The sequence below is a fragment of the Pseudochaenichthys georgianus genome, chromosome 19, assembly GCF_902827115.2.
Source record: "Pseudochaenichthys georgianus chromosome 19, fPseGeo1.2, whole genome shotgun sequence".
Taxonomy (NCBI): domain Eukaryota; kingdom Metazoa; phylum Chordata; class Actinopteri; order Perciformes; family Channichthyidae; genus Pseudochaenichthys; species Pseudochaenichthys georgianus.
Window position 1 is genome coordinate 13,068,288 of NC_047521.1, and position 20,160 is coordinate 13,088,447.

The 20,160-nt window shown below is 43.4% G+C and overlaps 1 protein-coding gene across 7 annotated transcripts in view; it reads right to left on the reverse strand.

Moving 5' to 3' along the window:
- LOC117465048 (glutamate receptor ionotropic, NMDA 2C-like) overlaps positions 1-20,160 on the reverse strand; it is a 93,537-nt gene that overhangs the window by 51,727 nt on the left and 21,650 nt on the right. For 6 of the 7 annotated variants that reach the window (XM_071206778.1, XM_034107905.1, XM_034107902.1 and 3 more), the window contains 2 exons: positions 14,687-15,056; positions 5,448-5,546 (listed from right to left, as the gene is read on the reverse strand). In XM_071206778.1, coding sequence (XP_071062879.1) covers positions 5,448-5,546; positions 14,687-15,040 — 453 coding nt within the window. In that variant the 5' untranslated portion in view covers positions 15,041-15,056. The remainder of the gene's footprint in view (positions 1-5,447; positions 5,547-14,686; positions 15,057-20,160) is intronic. The other variant, XM_034107906.1, reaches the window with a different exon arrangement.

Here is a 20,160-nt window from a genome sequence, read left to right on the forward strand (position 1 = left end):
CAACTCAGACTTTTCCCACCCAGGGATTAGAGGAGCTGACGAGGGTCGATGCCGCATTCATCGCTGTCAGGGAATAATTCTGTATACATGTTTACCTTTTGCCCTCTGACGCAGATGCTCCAACCTTGAGCAGCCGTTATCTCCCTTAAGAAGGGGCTGCCGTAGCATTTTGTTGTTGTCACCCGTTTATGACCGGGCAACTTTCGGTCAGAGATAGTTATTGTTGTGGGACACCTGGAACCAGACCTGGCGGCAGACATACATCTGTGGGTGGGCATTTGATTTACCAGGGCGGACCCACCCCCCGACCCCCAGGCCCCACCCCATCTTAACGTAACATATGTGGATATAAAGTTGCCGACAGATTTAGGCGTTCAAATATAACGCCACTTCAGAACCATGGAATGGACAGCAGCGCTAAACATCAGACAAGCAGAACCAGCATGCAGCTGACTCATATTCATATATACACCTGAGTAATTTAAAACCTTTAATTACAAGCTGTGAGAATGTTGCATAATGTACTACCTAGAGAACAAACAAACAATGCATTGAGTCAAGGCTGTTAACATTTAAAGATTGAATAGAATATCAAACGGCTTTAGTTATGCAGCAAAAAACAGAATACTGCCAGAAAATATACAAAACAAATTTGTTTTAATTTCAGAGGATGAGCATGAGGAGGAAATTACATGTTAAGCATCAGTTTGCACGTACTACTTTAAAGCATATGTGTGTCTCTTGGCGTAAAGAAGTGGAATCAAACAAATAACAAATAAACAAACAACAAATATATTGGTAATCATACAGTGAAAAAAACACACTGAAAACTACCCAATATTTTGTTCACTTTAAAGCTTGAAAACAACAGCTATAGCCTACATCGTGATATGATTGTTTGCTACTTTCATGATGTACTCAGAGTGGGCCTAATAAAGCTGTAGCCGATGTTTCCCAGATGAATGGAACCTCCTCAGCAACATGTTTTTCCACTCAATCTTGCATTTTATTGTCAGGTCCCTTCGGTGCTTACTGAAAACGTTTTTCAATGTGGAAAAAGAGTTCTCACATAAAGCTGTCGAAGCTCCAAAGGTAAGTGAGACCTTAAATGCGGTGAGAACACTTGGCATTGTCTCAAGCGTCGTGTGGAGATGACCAAGTAAGGTTTTCAATGTCCATTTCCCATCCTCTGGTGGTGTGAAGCTGTCCATGTGTTTTAGAATCAGCTTTTTGGCCACAATGAACTCAGCATCAACTAGCGTGGTTCCAGTCAGTTTAAGCAACGGTTCCACTTTTTCGGGCTCCAGGAAGAAGCTGCTTTCCGGGTTGAGTGAAGCAATAGCCTCCATTAATGCGCTGTTTTGCTCTCCAAAGTGGCGCGCAATTTCTGCTGTAACTGCATCAATGCAGCTGTTAAACAGCCGCCGTTGCTCTGTTATCTGGTGGTATTCTTGTGTTCCCACTCCCACTGTCTCTTCAACAACATATCCTCCAAAGTTGTGTTAAGAGTTTGCCTTCTCTTGGTGGGACCGGGATGGATAGTATCATCCTCTCTCTCCTGTGCGCACTCACTGCACATCTCCGTGAACACCTTTTCGGTGCGCAGGGCCTCAACACACTCTTTGGCAGTGTTGACAAGCTGGACTGCCGTTTGAAGGTCCATTTCCTCTGACTGGAGCATCCTGTTAGCTGGCTCAAACAGGGACAATATCTTGCATATCATCTGGGTGCGGAATTTAAAGCTTGGCTTTAAAATTCTGCTCAGCAAGCCTGCTGCCTCCATCCTTAAGTCAGCTGGAAATGATGCAGAGTTTTCAACGTGTCGTAGTAGTTCCACTATATCCTGAAAAGATTTCAGAATAATCTGAACAGTGGCCAGGTGCCCTGTCCAGCGCTGTTCGAGTAAACGCTTCAGCGTTGTTGAGAGTAGGTGAGGTCCTGATAATTTATTCCGGTAAATTACTCTGACCTACTAATTGACCTGACCGAAGTTATTGAGTCTATGTAAGTTTACTGCTTGGCTCAGATCCACCAACGTCAGCAAGATCTCACCTCTATTAACTCCCCAAAGAACCAGGTTCAATTAACTGCTGTTTCAATTCAGACAACTCTTTTAAATCTGTTTAAGGGATCCCGAAGGATTTTGGTATCAGTAAATGAGGTGTGTTCCTACCTAAACACGAGTGTGGCAGTGTGCAATCTTAACTTTGAAGCAGGAGAGGAGAGCACAGATGTCCTTTAAGTTGTCCCAGTCCAAAAGGTGGGATCAGTTTATTTGAAGAAAAATAGGTCCAAACTAATACAGGGTTTTTACCTTCTCTCTTTACAACATTATAATCATACTAAAAAAAATGATGCTGTGATCAAATATGAAACTTTAATTCACAGTCTTACATTTATTACCAAAATGTTTCACTTCAACTGCCCAATTCAGTTGTGACATTTCAAAATCTCCCGATAGAATTTAGAGGCATTTCCTCATAAAAAGACCGGTGATAATAAAAAGCACATTCAACTTTTCATTCACCAAATCAATTCCCATCAATTCCATACCTTTTTTCCGTCACATATGGCGGGTACTAACATTCAAAAACCCATTCCTGTCCGCATGAATTCGGAGGAAGGTCCTCACAGGTGGCGGGTACTAATACTCACAAACACTTTTTCCCATCAAATCATTCCACTCAGCAAACAAAGAAATCCACTCAGCATTCAAAGAAATTCACTCAGCATTTCATCCAAGAAATTCACTCAGCTTTCAATGAAGAAAATCAAGAGATATTTACCAAGTTTGAGAGAAACTTACCGAGAGCTATTAACCCAGCTCTGAGGGCCAGAGCCTACCGGGAGAGAGTATACCAGGGGAAACCCCCCTCTCTCTCTCGCTCTCTCAAAAAACCAGTCTCTTTATGCTCAAAAAACGGATCGAAACCCCAAAAAAACACCTCCTCTATTCCCAACCAACATCTTCTATTGGCTATGGCATAAGACACACCTTCCATGTTTGTGTAAAAAAAAAGAACATGACCAGACATATTCTATGGCTATGACATTCACTTCATACTATGAAGCTCTCAACAGCGTGTTTCCCTGATAATGTGCAGCAATGGTGGGCTTTTGTGTGAACTTGTAGAGGACATTACAGATGTTAAATAAATCCTCAATGGCTCTCTCACCGGACATGGCTTGAACAACGACCAAGTGCAGCTGGTGGTTGAAGCAGTGCACATATGGGATTTCTCTGCCCAGTTCATCTTGAAGGAGTCTTTGAACCCCATATAAGACTTGCCCCATCGTATACCTGGCTGAGAATATTGTCTGTGCTCAGGCCAACTTTGCGTATTTCATCAATGAGTGTCTGTGTGAGGGTTTTTGCATCACCTGCAACTGCTGTGGCGATTGTCAAGAGCCTTTCTTTTATGACATAGTTCTCATCAACAAAACACAGTACCATTGAAATGTTTTCACAGCCTGTTGGGTCTCGGGTTCCAGCCATTTTGACAGTGTAAAAGGAGTCGCCTATTTCCTCAACAATATGCTCCGTTACAAGTTTGCTTATCAGATCAATTATGTCGTTTTGTATATCATGGCTTATGTAGGTAGCATTTTTGGGAATGGTGCGGGCAATTTCCACGAGTTCTGGGTCTTTTTCGATGGTATACTCAAACAATGACAAAAATAACCCACTGCCAGACTAGGACATACACTCTAAAGAGTCGTGGTCACCTCGGAAAGGAAGATTGCTGGTAGAGAGAAAAGTCACAATGTCAATAATGGAGCCCACGTAATATCTGTTACGAGCCAGCTGATCTTTGTTGGCATGAGTTGTGATTTCCTGACCAGTCTCGATGCGCATTTGTTCTTCTCTCCACAATTTCTCACACACTAAATGTTCCTTGGAAGAGCTGTGTTTGCTAAGACCCGTGTCCTTTTGTAAGGCATGCTTCCAGTCTTTGAAGCCTTTTACGGTGAACAATGCGTCATGATGATGAGCCTTAAACTTTCTGCATGGGAAACAGTACGCAGCATCGCCTTTCACAGAGTATTCAAGCCAGGGTTGGTTTTGGTACCATGAGATGGAAAAACTACGTTTTTTCCCGGAGAACAGCCGAGATGGAAAACTATCCAGGACTACCTGTTTTGGTGTATCCACGCCAAGGTCCTCTAGAACTATAAAACTAAAAGCACCAAGATCAAGAGCGTTTAGAATGGGAGCTGGGCCTGGGCTGCTAAAGGATGAACTGCTGCTGCCCAGCTCCGAAGAGGCTGCGTCTGAATCGGGTCCTGGTGGAGGAGAAGGTAGAAGAGATGGCGGGGGACACGTCAAGTTGCCAGCATCTGGTGCTGAGTTGCCAGTGCCACAATCCTTTTGTGAGCTCTTTTTGTTCGTGAACCACTTCCTGATATCCATTGTTGCGATACATATAAAAAAGGATAATAGCCATTGGCCAAACTAACCTAGCCAGAGTAAACTGACAGGCTGCTGTGACGCATCTCAACCCCGCGAAAAACCAGTTTCGCGCACAGAGATTAATTCAGAATTTCATAGTAAAATAAAAAAAATTATATTATAGGAATGTTTCAACATAGTTTAATAGAAAAATAAATGGTATGACAAAGCCCTACAAATAACAAAAATAAAAAAAATATTTGTATATAATAAAAAAAATTAATCAGCCCTGATTTCTCATTGGGCCCGCCCATGACGCCGGGTCTGCCTCGAACACATCCTTCTCGGGGTGTAGATGACCCCGAGCCATAAGCGGCAACAAATGTGATTCAGTGTCCTCAGCTGTTTAGTCTATCTATTGAAGAATGTTGATTATTACACTCTGAACTAGTTAAAACCTGGAACTACAGGAGGGGTCTTCAGAATTGATTGTGTGGCATCTCAACCGTGTGGTCAAACCGTGGCCCATGACATGTCTTGTGAATTCTCCGGGCGAAGCTCCAAATAAACCCTCAGTGTTTGCCATCAAAGCTCCAGCTCTCCTCGTGTCTCTCTGAGTGTTGACTCCAATTGCTTCAGAAGTTTCCCCCACAATCACTGATAATTCACCCATCTGTATTGCTCATATCCAAATATTTGCATTCAGTGAGATGCTTGCTAAAATAGATTTCACCTCTCTGACCTACTTAAGTTGTTGTAAGCTGAATGACGCCGGTTGGAAGAGTTCTGAGTAAGACAGGAGGCTCTGCTGCTGCTGACAGGGTTTACACTGCAGGTTGTTGTTCATCATTACTACGAACTGCTTTTCTTGCTTCCTAAATTGCTAATTATGCTGTTTGTGAAAAATGTTGTATTAACACCTCTAGGACACACATTGTATTTGTTCTGTGGCATCACTGTGACATAGCAGGAAGGAAAACTACTCTAGCTCTGTTTCCAGCTCCAGGGTGGTGATGAGTCAATGCTGAAGTGATGGGCTCATTATTTTTGACAGTACCTTGAATGGTATGACAACTGCAGAGCCGCCACTGATGCCAACGATTGGCAGAGCTGTCTGAGTGGAGAGGAAGTCCAGGATCTGTGCCACTTCTGCCACCTGGAGATGAAACAGACAGATTTAGTATTTGCCTAAAGAATGATGTTGTTTTTCCTGCACCAGTGATACAGCACAAATGCAATCAGTTTGAACAGTTAGATTGAATTCAGAAACTTAATTGTTTGCCAAAGTGAAACAACCAGTCAAACCAATGGTTTTCCAATGCGACCATTCATGCCAAAGGTGAGACACTGTTAAACTAATCTGCATTAAAGCTATACAATTTGAGTAAACTTAAAGGTGGGGTAGGTCATTTTGGAGAAACCAGCTCGAGTGCGCTAGAATTTGAAAATACACAACTGGAAAAAATCTGCCACTTCCTTACAGAGCCCCTCCTCCAACACACACGAACGCGCACATGACCAATGAGGGCACGAGATGAGTTTGTGCATAGATGGAAGGCTGACAGGCAGGTAGGCCGGGCCGGCTAAAATGATTGGTCGTGCTTTGTACAGCGCTACGGCTTCCACAGATGACATTTTTGTATGTATTTATTGTCAAAGCATTTAATATATTCATTGCTATTGGGATGTTAACTGTGAAGCCCTGAGCCTGTGTTTCAGGTCTCAGGCTCGAAAATGACATTCCCAGAACAAATGACCATATCTTCCCTTCTAAAAGGGTTAAATTAATAATCCTTTTTCTCAAAGCAAGTTACACATGTGAGTTGGATGTAGAAGTGTCAGAATCAATATAGATGTTTTTATTAAGTAAATTCAGATTGAACACAGTAAAAAAATTTAAATTATAGTGTCCGTCAAAAAAGAAGAAGTTACTTATAGTGAAAACCACCCTTGAATTGTCACATCCTGGCCCTGGCTGATCGCCTCACTCCCTCACCTGCAGTGTTGGGACTAACGCGTTACAAAGTAATGGGAGCCCTTTTTTAAGTAACTAAAACGTTACTTTTCACAGTAACGCATTACTTTCTGGTGTAAGTAATCAGTAAAGTAACTGAGTTACTTTTGAAATGAAGTAACTAGTAATGGTAACTAGTTACTGGTTTTCAGTAACTAGCACAACACTGCTCACCTGTGTATTTTCGCTCCCTGTTAATCACCAGCCTGGTCTCAATGAGCCTCAGCTGTCCCTAATGATCACTCCTCACCTGTGTATTTAGTCTGTGCTGTTTCCTTGGTCAGTGCCAGTTCGTCTTCTCTGTATAGCAGAAGGTGCTCCATGTTTCTCTTCTGACGTAAGCTATTGTTCTAGCTGCTTAGCATTTGTACCAACCTAGTTGGTTGTTTTTTTGTTGCTTCTCTAGTAGTTTTCCGCCAACTTAGTTGGTTGTTTTTCGTTACTTCAAGTCAGTACATTTTTTGATCATTGCCTGTTTTATTTTTACCTTTTGGATTAAACGCTTGACTAAAGACCTTATTGCCTGGTTGTGCTCTTGAGTCTTATTTTTGCTCGTGCCCGTACTTGTGCTTGATAGTACGAACTGGCCGGCATGGACTCAGCCGACCAGGATTCTGTGCGGACTGCTCTTCAGAGTCAAGGGAGCAGGATTTACCACCAAGAGCAGGAACTTACCGGGCTTCGCCAGGAATTAAAGTTGATGGCCGAGAGACAGGAGTCTGTTTTGTCGTCTTTTGGTGGGCAAGTCTGTTATTTGGTCGAAAATATCCAAAAACTATTACTCCAGCCAAGTCCTCCAGCTCCCCCATTGCCTGTTTTCCCAGTGGATCCTACTCCAGTCCAGTCTCCAACTCCGACCCTGTCCCCTCACCTCACCTCTCCCGACCAGAGCGGTTTTCTGGGGATTCCGGTGATTGTCGGGCTTTCCTGGCTCAGTGCGGCCTCCACTTTGAACTCCAGGCTGCATGCTACCCATCTGAGCGCTCAAGGGTGGCATACATTGTCTACCACCTTTCTGGCCGAGCTGAGGCTTGGGCAACGGCAGAGTGGGTGAGAAGGTCTCCTGTTTGTGACTCCCTCGATCTCTTCTCTGAGACCACCAAGATCTTCCACCACATCCCACCAGGGCGCGAGGCAGCCAGAGCACTCGTTGGATTGCGCCAGGGTAAGCAGAGGATTTCTGACTATGCTATAAAGTTCCGTACCCTGGCAGCGGACAGTGACTGGAACCAATCAGCATTGTTTGATGCTTTCCTTTATGGATTGTCCGGCACATTAAAGGATCATATGCTCCCCTTGAGCTTCCAGCTGATTTGGACTCCCTAATTTCATTGACTATTAAGATTGACAAGCGACTGATAGAGAGGGAACGAGAGAGAGAGACACTGCGATTCCCTATTTCTCCCACAAGAGGCAGTCTTCGCCCAGCTCTTCGTCCTCATGGAATCACCCCAGGCCCTGGCTTCCGTCTACTGGGCCTCTGTCGCCCCCTGCTGTTCCGGAGGAGCCCATGCAGCTCGGCAGGACCAAGCTGACTCCCAAGGAGCGACAGCACCGCCTGCGGGAGGGCAGGTGCTTCTACTGTGGTGAACGGGGACACTCAGTCGCCAACTGTCGCCAACTAAAAGATCTGGCTCACCAGTAAAGAAGAGGGCACTGGTGAGCCGCACTACACTTAATGTTAGTCCCTCACGTTGTCTCCCAAATGTCACTCTGTCTTCGTCTTCTGTGGTTCTTAGGCATCCTGTTTTGGTAGACTCTGTCTCAGATGCCAGTTTTATAGACTTTGAGTTGGCTAAGAAGCTGAACCTTGAGACCTTTCCCCTTCCAAGACCAATGGAAGCAAGTGCCTAGGATGGCCGTCTTCTCTTTAGGGTAACTCACCACACCCAACCTCTTCAGCTAAGTTTCCAGGACGGTCACACTGAGCTTCTCGTCTTTCATGTTTTTCGGTCCCTGGAACACCAATCATTTTGGGGTACCCCTGGCTTACCCTACACAACCCCCACATAAACTGGTCCACTGGCAAGATTATTGCTTGGTGTAAGGGATGTTTAAGTACTTCCGTCCAAATGTTCCCTGACTGCTCCTCCAGCTGTCCCTGTAATTCAAGACATGTCAGATCCTGATTACCCTGACATTTCCAAGGTCCCTCAGTGTTACCATGACCTTAAAGGGAAATGGAAACACTTTTCAAACTGCTTTCCATGCGACAATATTACCATTAGGAAATGTATTTATCTAGTCTATTTCCAATATAAACGATCGAGATACGCGAATTTACTTTTTGAAATATGTGCCTAATGACCATGGGCGCTTCCATTGCTCCGGGACTTTCCCAGTGACGTCACTGATTGGGTACGGCTTCCTGGGCCAAAGCTCAATAACAAACAACATGGCGTGCAATGCACCAGTAGTTTACATTACAAGAAAACGGTCGTCGTCAGGAGTTTATTGTATTGCCCCAGGCTGCACAAATGGATTTTATACAAAGAAGGAAGAAGTACATTTCCATAGGCTGCCACTAAAGGATGAGAAGCTGCTCAAAGTCCAGTCTGGATGCCTGGTTCAATACAAAACATTGATTTGAAGCCAGGATCTGTTCCCACAATATTCGATTTCTCAACGTATGCAGTCGGGAACACCGACCGTCCCAGCACGTCGGCCGCGCAAGACAATGACCGTGTCAACAACGTGAAGTTCGAGCCACCAAACGAGTTGCTTCAGCTGCCGAGAGAGAGGTAAATATTGCAGCACTACCAGATTACTAGCTCACACATGTATTTACTGACACAGTGTGACCTTATTAATTAACGCAATCGCGTCCAAACTAAATGGTAGCTATTATGACGTACAATAGAGAATTGGGGGTGTTCTATAGCTCAACTAATTAAACTGGCATACACACGCTCATCTGTCGAAAACAGCCCTAAAAAGGCTAGTATTGCTATTGATGGATGGTATTGCAGGACCCAGAGCGCACGGAGCACAGAGCGGACAGCAGATAACGGAATTTCAGTTGTATTGCTTATAGATTATCAGAACATTTCAAAGGGGACACAGCCCCATTGGATATTAACCTATGGATTAACTACATCATCGTTTTTATCGTTGTAATGCCATTGAAGACCAGTTTAGACCAGACGATGAGGAAGGTAAGCCGTTAGCCTGGCGTATGTTAGTACCTAGCGCCACTTGTTTTGATGTACGTCTTTCAGTATTGAGGTGGGGACCGTTAGATTCTGTGTCTCCTTGCGATCATAAACGATGTGTTGGATGTGCGGCTAGGATAAGTAATAAGGGAGCTAGGAGTGATTTTCGGTGCAGTAATAGGTTAGCATTTTCGCTCGGGGCTAATTCAGAGGCTCACTGTTAGCATTGTGTTTTTTTTAATTTTTTTATTCCGGATCGTATGCCACTCTATTCGACCGAATCGGTTCATAAGCATAGGCCATGGGATGCCTGGTAACTGTAGATGCTTCCACATCAATGTCATCTCCCGACGAATAGTCAAATTCATCGTTCAAAACGTCGATCTCATTGCAAAATTCCTCCATCGCTGCCATATCTGCTACGTTGTGTTGACTTCAGGTGGAGCGAAAACACAGCCAGTGACGTCACCATTTGGGACTCCCCTAATGGCGGCGGCCTGGTCCCGGAATTCCCCACCCGGCCAGCGGATAATTAATTTTCTTTTGGCGAGTAATATCATATACAATAAATATTACGATCAATATCCATTGTAAAATGAATAAACTACCGGAATATTATAACTGTAATTGGTGTTTCCTTTCCCCTTTAAGGAGGTTTTTAACAAGGCCAGAGCCACCTCGCTGCCCCCTCATCGTGTGTACGATTGTGCTATAGACTTGTTACCAGGCTCTTCACCACCCAGGGGTCGTCTTTATTCCCTATCTGCTCCAGAGACACGGGCGATGAAGGAATATGTGGAGTCTTCACTTTCCGCTGGATTAATTAGACCTTCTTCCTCTCCCGCTGGAGCCGGATTTTTCTTTGTGGCAAAGAAGGACAAGTCACTTCGCCCCTGCATTGACTATCGAGGTTTAAACTACATTACCATCAAGAACAGGTATCCCCTTCCTCTTATGTCATCAGCTTTCGACCAGTTACAAGGTGCTAAGATCTTTACCAAGTTAGATCTTAGAAATGCTTATCATCTGGTGAGAATAAGGGAGGGGGATGAATGGAAAACTGCTTTTAACACCCCAAGTGGCCTTTGGCCTCACAAATGCCCCAGCTGTTTTTCAGACTTTGATCAATGATGTACTTCGAGACATGCTTAACATCTTCCTTTTCGTGTACCTGGATGACATACTCATCTTCTCCCCTGACAAAACGACCCACAGAGATCATGTACGTTGTGTCCTACAGCGTCTCCTGGACTACCACCTCTTTGTCAAGGCCGAGAAGTGTGAGTTTGATGTTTCCACTGTTTCATTTTTGGGCTTTATTGTGACAGTGGGCAATGTTTTGATGGATCCGGCTAAGGTTAATGATGTATCTGAATGGCCTTTCCCTGCAAACCGCAAGCAAGTGTAGCGTTTTTTAGGGTTCGCCAACTTCTATAGGCGATTCATAAGAAACTTTAGCACTGTTGCTGCTCCATTGCATGCACTAACCTCCCCAAACACAAGGTTTCAGTGGACCTCTCAGTCGGACCAAGCCTTCCAGAGACTCAAGAAGACCTTCACCACGGCCCCTATACTGACCCTCCCGGACCCACGTCTGCAGTTTATGGTGGAGGTGGACGCTTCAGACGTGGGGGTTGGTGCTGTGCTCTCCCAGCGCTCCAGAGAGGACAACAAGGTTCACCCATGTGCTTTCCTCTCCCGGAAGCTTTCTCCTGCTGAGAGGAATTATGATGTGGGGAATCGAGAGCTGTTGGCTGTTAAGGTGGCACTGGAGGAGTAGCGTCACTGGTTAGAGGGAGCTGAAGTGCCATTTATTGTGTGGACCGATCACAAGAACCTGGAGTACCTGCGCATAACGAAGAGACTCAACCCTCGTCAAGCCAGATGGGCTCTTTTTTTTAATCGGTTCAACTTTTCACTGTCTTATCGTCCTGGTTCTAAAAACACTAAGCCTGATGCTCTCTCCCGTCTCTTTGATACGGGCTCTGACCATTCTTCCCCCGCTACCATCCTGCCTCCCTCATGTACGGTGGGTGCTGTTACCTGGGCTATTGAGGAGAGGGTCAGAGAAGCAAATGTTGGTAACCCAGGGCCGAATGGTTGCCCTCAGAACAGGTTGTTTGTGCCCTCTCCTCTTCGCTCTCAGGTCATCCACTGGGCTCCTGCGTCCCCTCTCTCCTGCCATCCGGGGATCAAACGGACCATGTTTGTGGTCAAGCAACGCTTCTGGTGGCCCAAGATGGAGAGTGAAGTGGGGGAGTATGTTGCTGCCTGCCCGGTGTGTGTTCGGGAAAACAAAGTTTCTCGTCTGCCTTCCCCTGGTCTCCTACGTCCCCTTCCTGTACCTACTCGCCCTTGGTCGGACGTATCTCTCTGGACTTTGTAACGGGTCTTCCCCTGTCCCAAGTTAACACAACCATTTTGACCATTGTCGACAGATTCTCAAAGTTGGTGCATTTTGTTCCTCTGCCCAAGTTACCCTCTGCCAAGGAAACGGCGGAGGTTGTCCTGTCCAATGTTTTCCGGTTACATGGCTTCCCTAAAGATGTTGTGTCGGATCGGGGTCTCCAAGTTTTGGAAGGAGCTCTCCTGGGTGCCACCGTTAGCCTCTCCTCTGGCCATCACCCTCAGTCCAACGGACAGACCGAGCGGCTCAACCAGGAGTTAGAGACCGGTCTGCGCTGTCTCGTCTCTCAGAACCCCACTACCTGGAGTAAGAATCTTATCTGGGTTGAGTATGCGCACAACACATTGCCTTGCTCTTCTACTGGTCTTTCCCCATTTCAGTGTGCTTATGGCTACCAACCGCCCCTGTTTCCGTCCCTGGAGGGAGAGGTCAGGGTTCCTTCTGCCTTGGCACTGATTCGGAGGTGCCGTCGCATCTGGACTGGGGCTAGACAAGTGCTGCTTAGGACGTCTGCTCGGTACAAGAGGGCAGCAGACCGCCGACGGATCCCTGCTCCCACCTATCGTGTCGGCCAGAGAGTATGGCTCTCCACTCAGGATCTTCCTCGTCGAGTCCCGTAAGTTGGCGCCTCGCTTTGTTGGTCCCTTCCCTGTCTCCAAGATTATTAGTCCTGTTGCTGTGAGACTCAAGCTTCCCAGGTCCATGAGGTCACACCCAACATTCCATGTGGCTCGGATCAAGCCGGTCAAAGAGAGCCCTCTGGTTCCTGCTTCCAGACCCCCACCACCCCCCCGGTTCATCGATGGAGGGCCAGTTTATTCTGTCAAGCGGCTCTTGGCGGCTCACCGGCGGGGTCGTGGACGCCAGTATCTGGTGGATTGGGAGGGCTATGGTCTTGAGGAGAGGGAATGGGTATCTTCAAAGAACATTGTCGACCCAGACCTCATCCGGGATTTCCACAGGCATCATCCAAACGAGCCTGGACCGTCCGGTGCCGGTCGTTGAGGGGGGGTACTGTCACATCCTGGCCCTGGCTGATCGCCTCACTCCCTCACCTGTGTATTTTCGCTCCCTGTTAATCACCAGCCTGGTCTCAATGAGCCTCAGCTGTCCCTAATGATCACTCCTCACCTGTGTATTTAGTCTGTGCTGTTTCCTTGGTCAGTGCCAGTTCGTCTTGTCTGTATAGCAGAAGGTGCTCCATGTTTCTCTTCTGACGTAAGCTATTGTTCTAGCTGCTTAGCATTTGTACCAACCTAGTTGGTTGTTTTTTTGTTGCTTCTCTAGTAGTTTTCCGCCAACTTAGTTAGTTGTTTTTCGTTACTTCAAGTCAGTACATTTTTTGATCATTGCCTGTTTTATTTTTACCTTTTGGATTAAACGCTTGACTAAAGACCTTATTGCCTGGTTGTGCTCTTGAGTCCTATTTTTGCCCGTACTTGTGCTTGATATGAATGATGGGATGGTAGACTAAAAGCTTTAGGAATCTAAAGTACAACATATAATAAGTACCCTGTATCAAGATTGATGCAAAACAAGTGAAATTTGACCTTTTTAGAGAGATTTAGCAAAAGAAAACCAGTTCTGGGGTCATTTGGGTGGATTTGACCTATCTCTGGCCCCCCTTGCTCGATTTTGATGATTGACATCTCTTTTTAACCGCTAGAGCCAATGGAATCGAGGGGAACTCCCACATACACACACACATTACCAAATAACGAGTGAGAGTGACGTGTAGCCAAAACCGGAAGCTGCGATAACTCTGGTGGCTACCATTAGCAGCTAACTTTTATTCTCCGATTTTTACATACAAATTTAATTATGGATTATAAATAATTGTGTAAAAGTGACAGACACATTGGATTAACCTATGGATTAACCCTCAGCAGCGTTTTGATCGTTGTAATGCCATTGAACACAACTTTTGACCAGAATAACAGCTAAGGTGAGACGATGTCCCGTTTTTGTTTGCTTCCCCTGTCACGAGTTCTGATCGCTCATTGATGATACTATATCAATATAATCTGTGAAGTCTCAGCTTTAATCGGATATATTGTATGTGCAGTTACGATAAGTAATAAGGGTATTTTTATCTTGAGTTCTGTGCCAAAGTGCGTTAGCATTTTTTCACTCGGTGGTAATTTAGATGCTTCTTATGAGACTTGTGTTTTGTTTTGGTAAAAATGGTTCGTATCGTCAGTTAGCTGAGATTCTTCCCATTATTCTGGTATAACACATTAATAGGTTTTTAAATATTAAGATGCCCTGAGATACAGTTTTGTGAAAAAACACCCCGCAGCCCCCGACTGCAGGGGCTCTCGGACAGGTTAAGAGCATTCCATGGAATATAACAAAAAGTGTTTCTGAAATAAATTACATACCCCACCTTTACTGTAAGTAATTTAAAAGACAATCTATTTTTGTTTTTAACTGACAATACTTAGTAGGGGGACTGTTTAGGGTTCTAATAACTGTTACGATTTCATATCACTTCCTCCCTTTACAATCAGAAACCATACCAGCAACATCATTTACTTTGAGCAAACACGTACATTCTTTGCATCTTAATTAGTACTTATTTTTTAACTAGACAGCATACCTTTTTTAATAAAAATGTTGCCTTGTGCAGCTTTAAGTAACTTGGCTGTGGGTGACGAACAACGTGACACTGTATGGAATGTTTTATCAGAAAACAAAACACAATTGCATAAATGCATTTTTACCTGAGTGTCGTCACCAACACCCACATCATCCTCAAACACGACTCCGTGCAGCTTCTCCGTTGCCATGGTATCGCAGAGGCGAGTCAGCAGGTCACGGGGGTTGGTGTCGTTGACCAGCACGGTCACTGGACTGACCACCACGGGCATGTCCACAAAGTTCTCCCCGCTGAGACGACCTCTGACCTCATTCTGGTAGCTGGAGCCGCTGAACACCACCGCTACGTTGATTGACTGCTGGAGGAGGAGGGGCCGGGCCTGCAGGGGGGATGGGGAGGAGATGAGGAGGAGGTAGAGGAGGAGGAGGAAGAGAGGAGGCCAAGGAGAGGGAGGAGGCTGACCCCTGGGAATGGCCATGTTGGCAGCTTACTACCTGGAAAGGAGGGGTAGAATATGGGCGAGAGAGGATGAGAGAACGGAAGGAGAGAGCAAAAGTCAGACACACAAGCTGCTTTACTTCATGATCTTTTTGACATGATTCACGATTATCCGTATGTACATATCTGTCCCTTATTTGTACCTCCTGGCCTCCTCTCTGACCCTTTTTGTATGACACTATTAGCCCTACAAAGTGTGTGTGTGTGTGTGTGTGTGTGTGTGTGTGTGTGTGTGTGTGTGTGTGTGTGTGTGTGTGTGTGTGTGTGTGTGTGTGTGTGTGTGTGTGTGTGTGTGTGTGTGTGTGTGTGTGTGTGTGTGTGTGTGTGTGTGTGTGTGTGTGTGTGTGTGTGTGTGTGTGTGTGTTTGCAAGTATGCATTTGCAAGTATGCATGCATGTAATCCCCACTAATCCAGCCCCCGGTGTCATGACTGTAATCATCTCTCCATCTCTACACATTTTGGATTCAGCACACACACACACACACACACACACACACACACACACACACACACACACACACACACACACACACACACACACACACACACACACACACACACACACACACACACACACACACACAGGATGCCAAAACTGCCTCACAGGTCCTCCACCCTCATCACTGGGATTACATTATATTACATTACTTCAGCCTCACATCAAGTGGGCTGATGTCATCGTTCTGTCCGAAAATACTTTTTAAAAACCTTAAATTCCTCCTCCTTCTAAACAGAAACCTGTAACAGTCATTTTGGTTTCCATTATGATGTATATTATAGTTTTGCCTTATTATTTATGACCTATTGTGTTCATCTCTTTATTGGTGCAGCTGTTAAAGGCAGAGCTAATTTAAATGATGGTACATACTGCTCTGTAGCTGTGAACGTGTCCCAGGGATCAGTGAATCTTAATCTATAATATTACACCATATTTTATCTGTTGATTTATCTGTTAATCTGAAGCTCCAAAGTATTAAAAAGGTTCTATAATGCTCATTTTTACATGCACAAAACCCTATATTACACACTACAGGTAAGGGAAAACCCAAAAAAGGATAATGGGGTACCTTTAGCTTAAGCTTTCAAATAAATAGGGGAGTAGCCAACATCCGTGTAAAGTGATGATATGTTTACTGAGATTCGTGAAATCAAAAACATTCATAGCTGAAGGATGTCCCAAAAATGTTTTAAATGTCTATGTTGCTGTCTCCTAAAATGGGTCACTGCCATAATCAACATCTGATATTTGGAGTGCGTTCAACACACATCTAACAGAACAAGTATCTTCAACATTTGCATCCAGAGCAAGCCACTTCAATCAAATGTGAGCAGTTTGAAGATCTCTCCTTATAATGAAATATCGTTGAAGGTGTTATAAATGCAGGTGGTCTTTCTTTATAGCAAATAAAGGTCTCCACATATTTTGTGGGGGGTTTTATATTGAGGGTCGGTCTCATCTGTGGCCATCAGAGACCACCCTGATAATTAACAACACCTCCCTGCTTTGATTCAAGGCTCCTTTCAAAACAACATAGGTTAAACGTGTCCCACCTCTCCTCACTGTTCATGCGCCCGGCATATCAATCATTCATCTTTAAGAAGGCATTCTATTCCTGGGCTTTAGGTACCTTAAGAAATACACATCTAATTTAAACCTTCAAAGGCAATTTAATCCTTTTATTAGACGCTTCTGGAATGGTTTCTGTTTGGTTTCATTAAAAATATATATATTTGTAAAATGATGTTGCAAATGTTCCTCTAGTAAAACTGAATTATGTAATAAAGATATTTTGCGCTTTGTCATCTGCATAAAGTGACATCTTTACCATTTGGCCATTTATATGTAGAATCAAGTTAATATATACATGGGTTTGTTTGAGGTCAAATATAAAACATATCATTTGGAAATATGATTTATACATCATCAGCCCCCCCGGAAGTTTCTGCTGATTTTATCTACGGCCAGGCTGTTTTCTTTCTCGTGTAAATCCTGGGATCACTTTATTTGTATCCAATAAATCATTATGTCTCCATGTGAGCACAGAGCAGCCACTAACCCACCACCCACTTGTGCAAGGTGTAGATTATAAACAAACAACTCCCCACGCAGCACAATTCAAAAAGGAACAGATCCTAAATGGCAGACATGAGACGGAAGATTATACTTTGAATATTTCTTAGAATAAAAGACGAACAATTAGTATTGTAGATACTCTGTGTACAGCTAAAGCAGAAAAACAAGGTCACACATATAATCCTCAACCCACTCTTTTATTTACCAACCGCTGTGCTGAATAAAGCTAATTGTACAACCTGGGCAGAACTGAGAGGCTAATATTTAACACAGAGACAACCTGATGTCCTTAGGTTAGTTGTTCAACATTGTTAAAGTGTGTGGATCAGAGGTAGAGGTAGATTTATTTAAAAAAAAAAAGCCACACACTATACACTGAATGTGTGCTGTCTGGAGTTAGGCAGGGAATCTTGGATATATTACCATATCAACATTTTACATCTGATTGTCTTTAATACAATGGTTCATGCATATTAAATATGTTACTGCTTTACTAAGGATATTTTTTAATCAAGTCATTGTGTAAATTATTGCATATTTTTAAACAATCTGAGGAAACTGAGAACAGTGTTTTTGTTTGTTATTAATAATTCACAATCCCTGCTTTTGAAAAAAGTTATACACAAATGAGTTTCAAGTGTGGGATTGAAAGTAGAATGAGATTCCCACAAACGATCTTAAAGCAAAAGTTATTGTTTTTTAAAGTAGGTAAATCAATTCAAACTTAACATTTAAACAAGTGGGAAAGGGTAATTCTAGGGAGGATGATTGCAAACAACAGTCTGAGAACAGACTTACTTGATGGGGCATATGACTGGAGAGAGGGTCAAGAGTTCATTAAACAGTGTAATCGCTGGGATGAGGCAGCATAATGGGGCTTCAGATTAGCTGTGTGTGTGTGTGTGTGTGTGTGTGTGTGTGTGTGTGTGTGTGTGTGTGTGTGTGTGTGTGTGTGTGTGTGTGTGTGTGTGTGTGTGTGTGTGTGTGTGTGTGTGTGTGTGTGTGTGTGTGTGTGTGTGTGTGTGTGTGTGTGTGTGTGTGTGTGTGTGTGTGTGTGTGTGTGTAAGGAATGATGTGACACAATATGTTGCAAGTGAATTTAAATCACACACTAACATGCAACAATCTTATCTTTTTAACTTAATTTAAAATTAAATAAATGGAAATAAACAACTGACTGGCAGCAAACGAGTGAAATTCAGAAAAAAAAACTTCAAACTCCATGTCATCAGAAATTGTGTAATCCTTAAATCCTGTTGTGGTTGTGCGTTTAACTTTCAAAAATATATTTGTGTGTGCACATTGAGTGACACAGGTTTTGCTATTATTATAGAGATTTCCAGATGGAGCCCTGCCATGCAGGATACACTCTCTCACTGGGACCCACGTCATACGTCATGCGTCAAAATCACTAGTACACACATACAAATTCCTCGTAGAATGTACTAGTATATATGAAAATAGCCATGCAGCTGCGGTTGTACATTTGGTAAGACAGGATGGGAAAATAGAACAACGAGATTACTGTGTGACACTGCCGGGAAATGAGTGAAAGAAAGTTGAACAAGAAAAATTGAAAATGTGTCATACAATAAGAGGAGCGCTGTTCATTGTCCAGCTGCAGCATCAATTCTCCAACAAATGAAATATGAAAAAACATACATCATACAATTGTTCTCTTTTTTTTATCAGTACAATTAATCTTCTAAGTCTCTTTGCCTCTAAACATTTATTTAAAATATTTCCTGTAAAAACACTGTATCTTTCTTTCATTGGGCTGTTCACTTGCAGCTCAGGAAAAAGGTAGCAGGGCTGGACATTTTGTAGCAAACCGGCACGCACTTAAATCCTACTTGGCAGGTGATTGGATTAACCATTTAACATTATATTAAGACACTTGAGAAGACCGAAAACAATACAAATGTTCATTGCCTTCAGCTGTTCTTTGCTCTTCTTTTAACAAAGCAATCATTTCCATTTTTGTATTAACTTTCAGCCTGAAAGGTAAGGATTACGTAAGAAATTGAATAGAATGCAAACACAACCTATTGTCTGTTAGCCAATTAAGATGTTGCAAGTTCTGGGGTCTAAATGAGAGAATAATAATAACATATTTCCTTTTAACTTCATCATAATGATGGGAAGATGATCTTTATAAACATAAACCGCAGCAAAACCTGCATGTTTAGATGATGCATTACTTATACTAAAATACAACATACCTCCTTGGTAATACAGTGTATATATACATTAGGTAGCATTTAACTTAGCTGGGACATGATGGAGTCACGGGGTGAAGAGGAAATGAGCCGAGAGGATCTAATTGATAGAATTAGCATCCTCACCAGAGAAGTATTAACATGTCTTCATTGAACCTTGATTTTTAACAGCTCCTTGGAAGCTGATTTGATTGCATTAATTAAGGAGCTTGAATTATTGGGCTGGTAATAATGTAGTAGATGGCCTGCCTCTCATCAACTTACTGCAGGATGACAGCCACATGAAACGTCAGGATTCTTTAGAGCCTCATTTATGCAGACCTGAGATCAGTCCAAGAATTCCCGGTGTGAAAACTAATTCTGCGGCAGTCATTGAAGTTTCTGGTTTGATTTTGAGAGTTCACTTTGCTCTGCTCTGATGACTGGAAGCTATTTATTCAGTGGTGTTAGAAGAACTCTTACTGAAGTAGAAAGGTATAAGCATCGAATAGTACCAAAGTTAAAGTAGTTATTATTCTGAATTTTTGAATTATTGATGCATTAATGTCAACAAAATAGGAGTGTTGCTGATGCTAAAGCTATAAAAATACATTGTACTTATTTTGTTGTATAGATGTTGTAGTATAAAACCAAAACTGCAAAACAGATCATTTATAAATTGTGAAATAAATTGTAGGGGAGGACTAAAGAACACAATCTGACTCCAGCAATACTGATTTAGGCATATCGAATATGGTCCTTAATACAGCTTCCAACTTAGAATGGCAGCACTGAGTACAGTGTTGCTGGTCAACGCTCAATGAAAG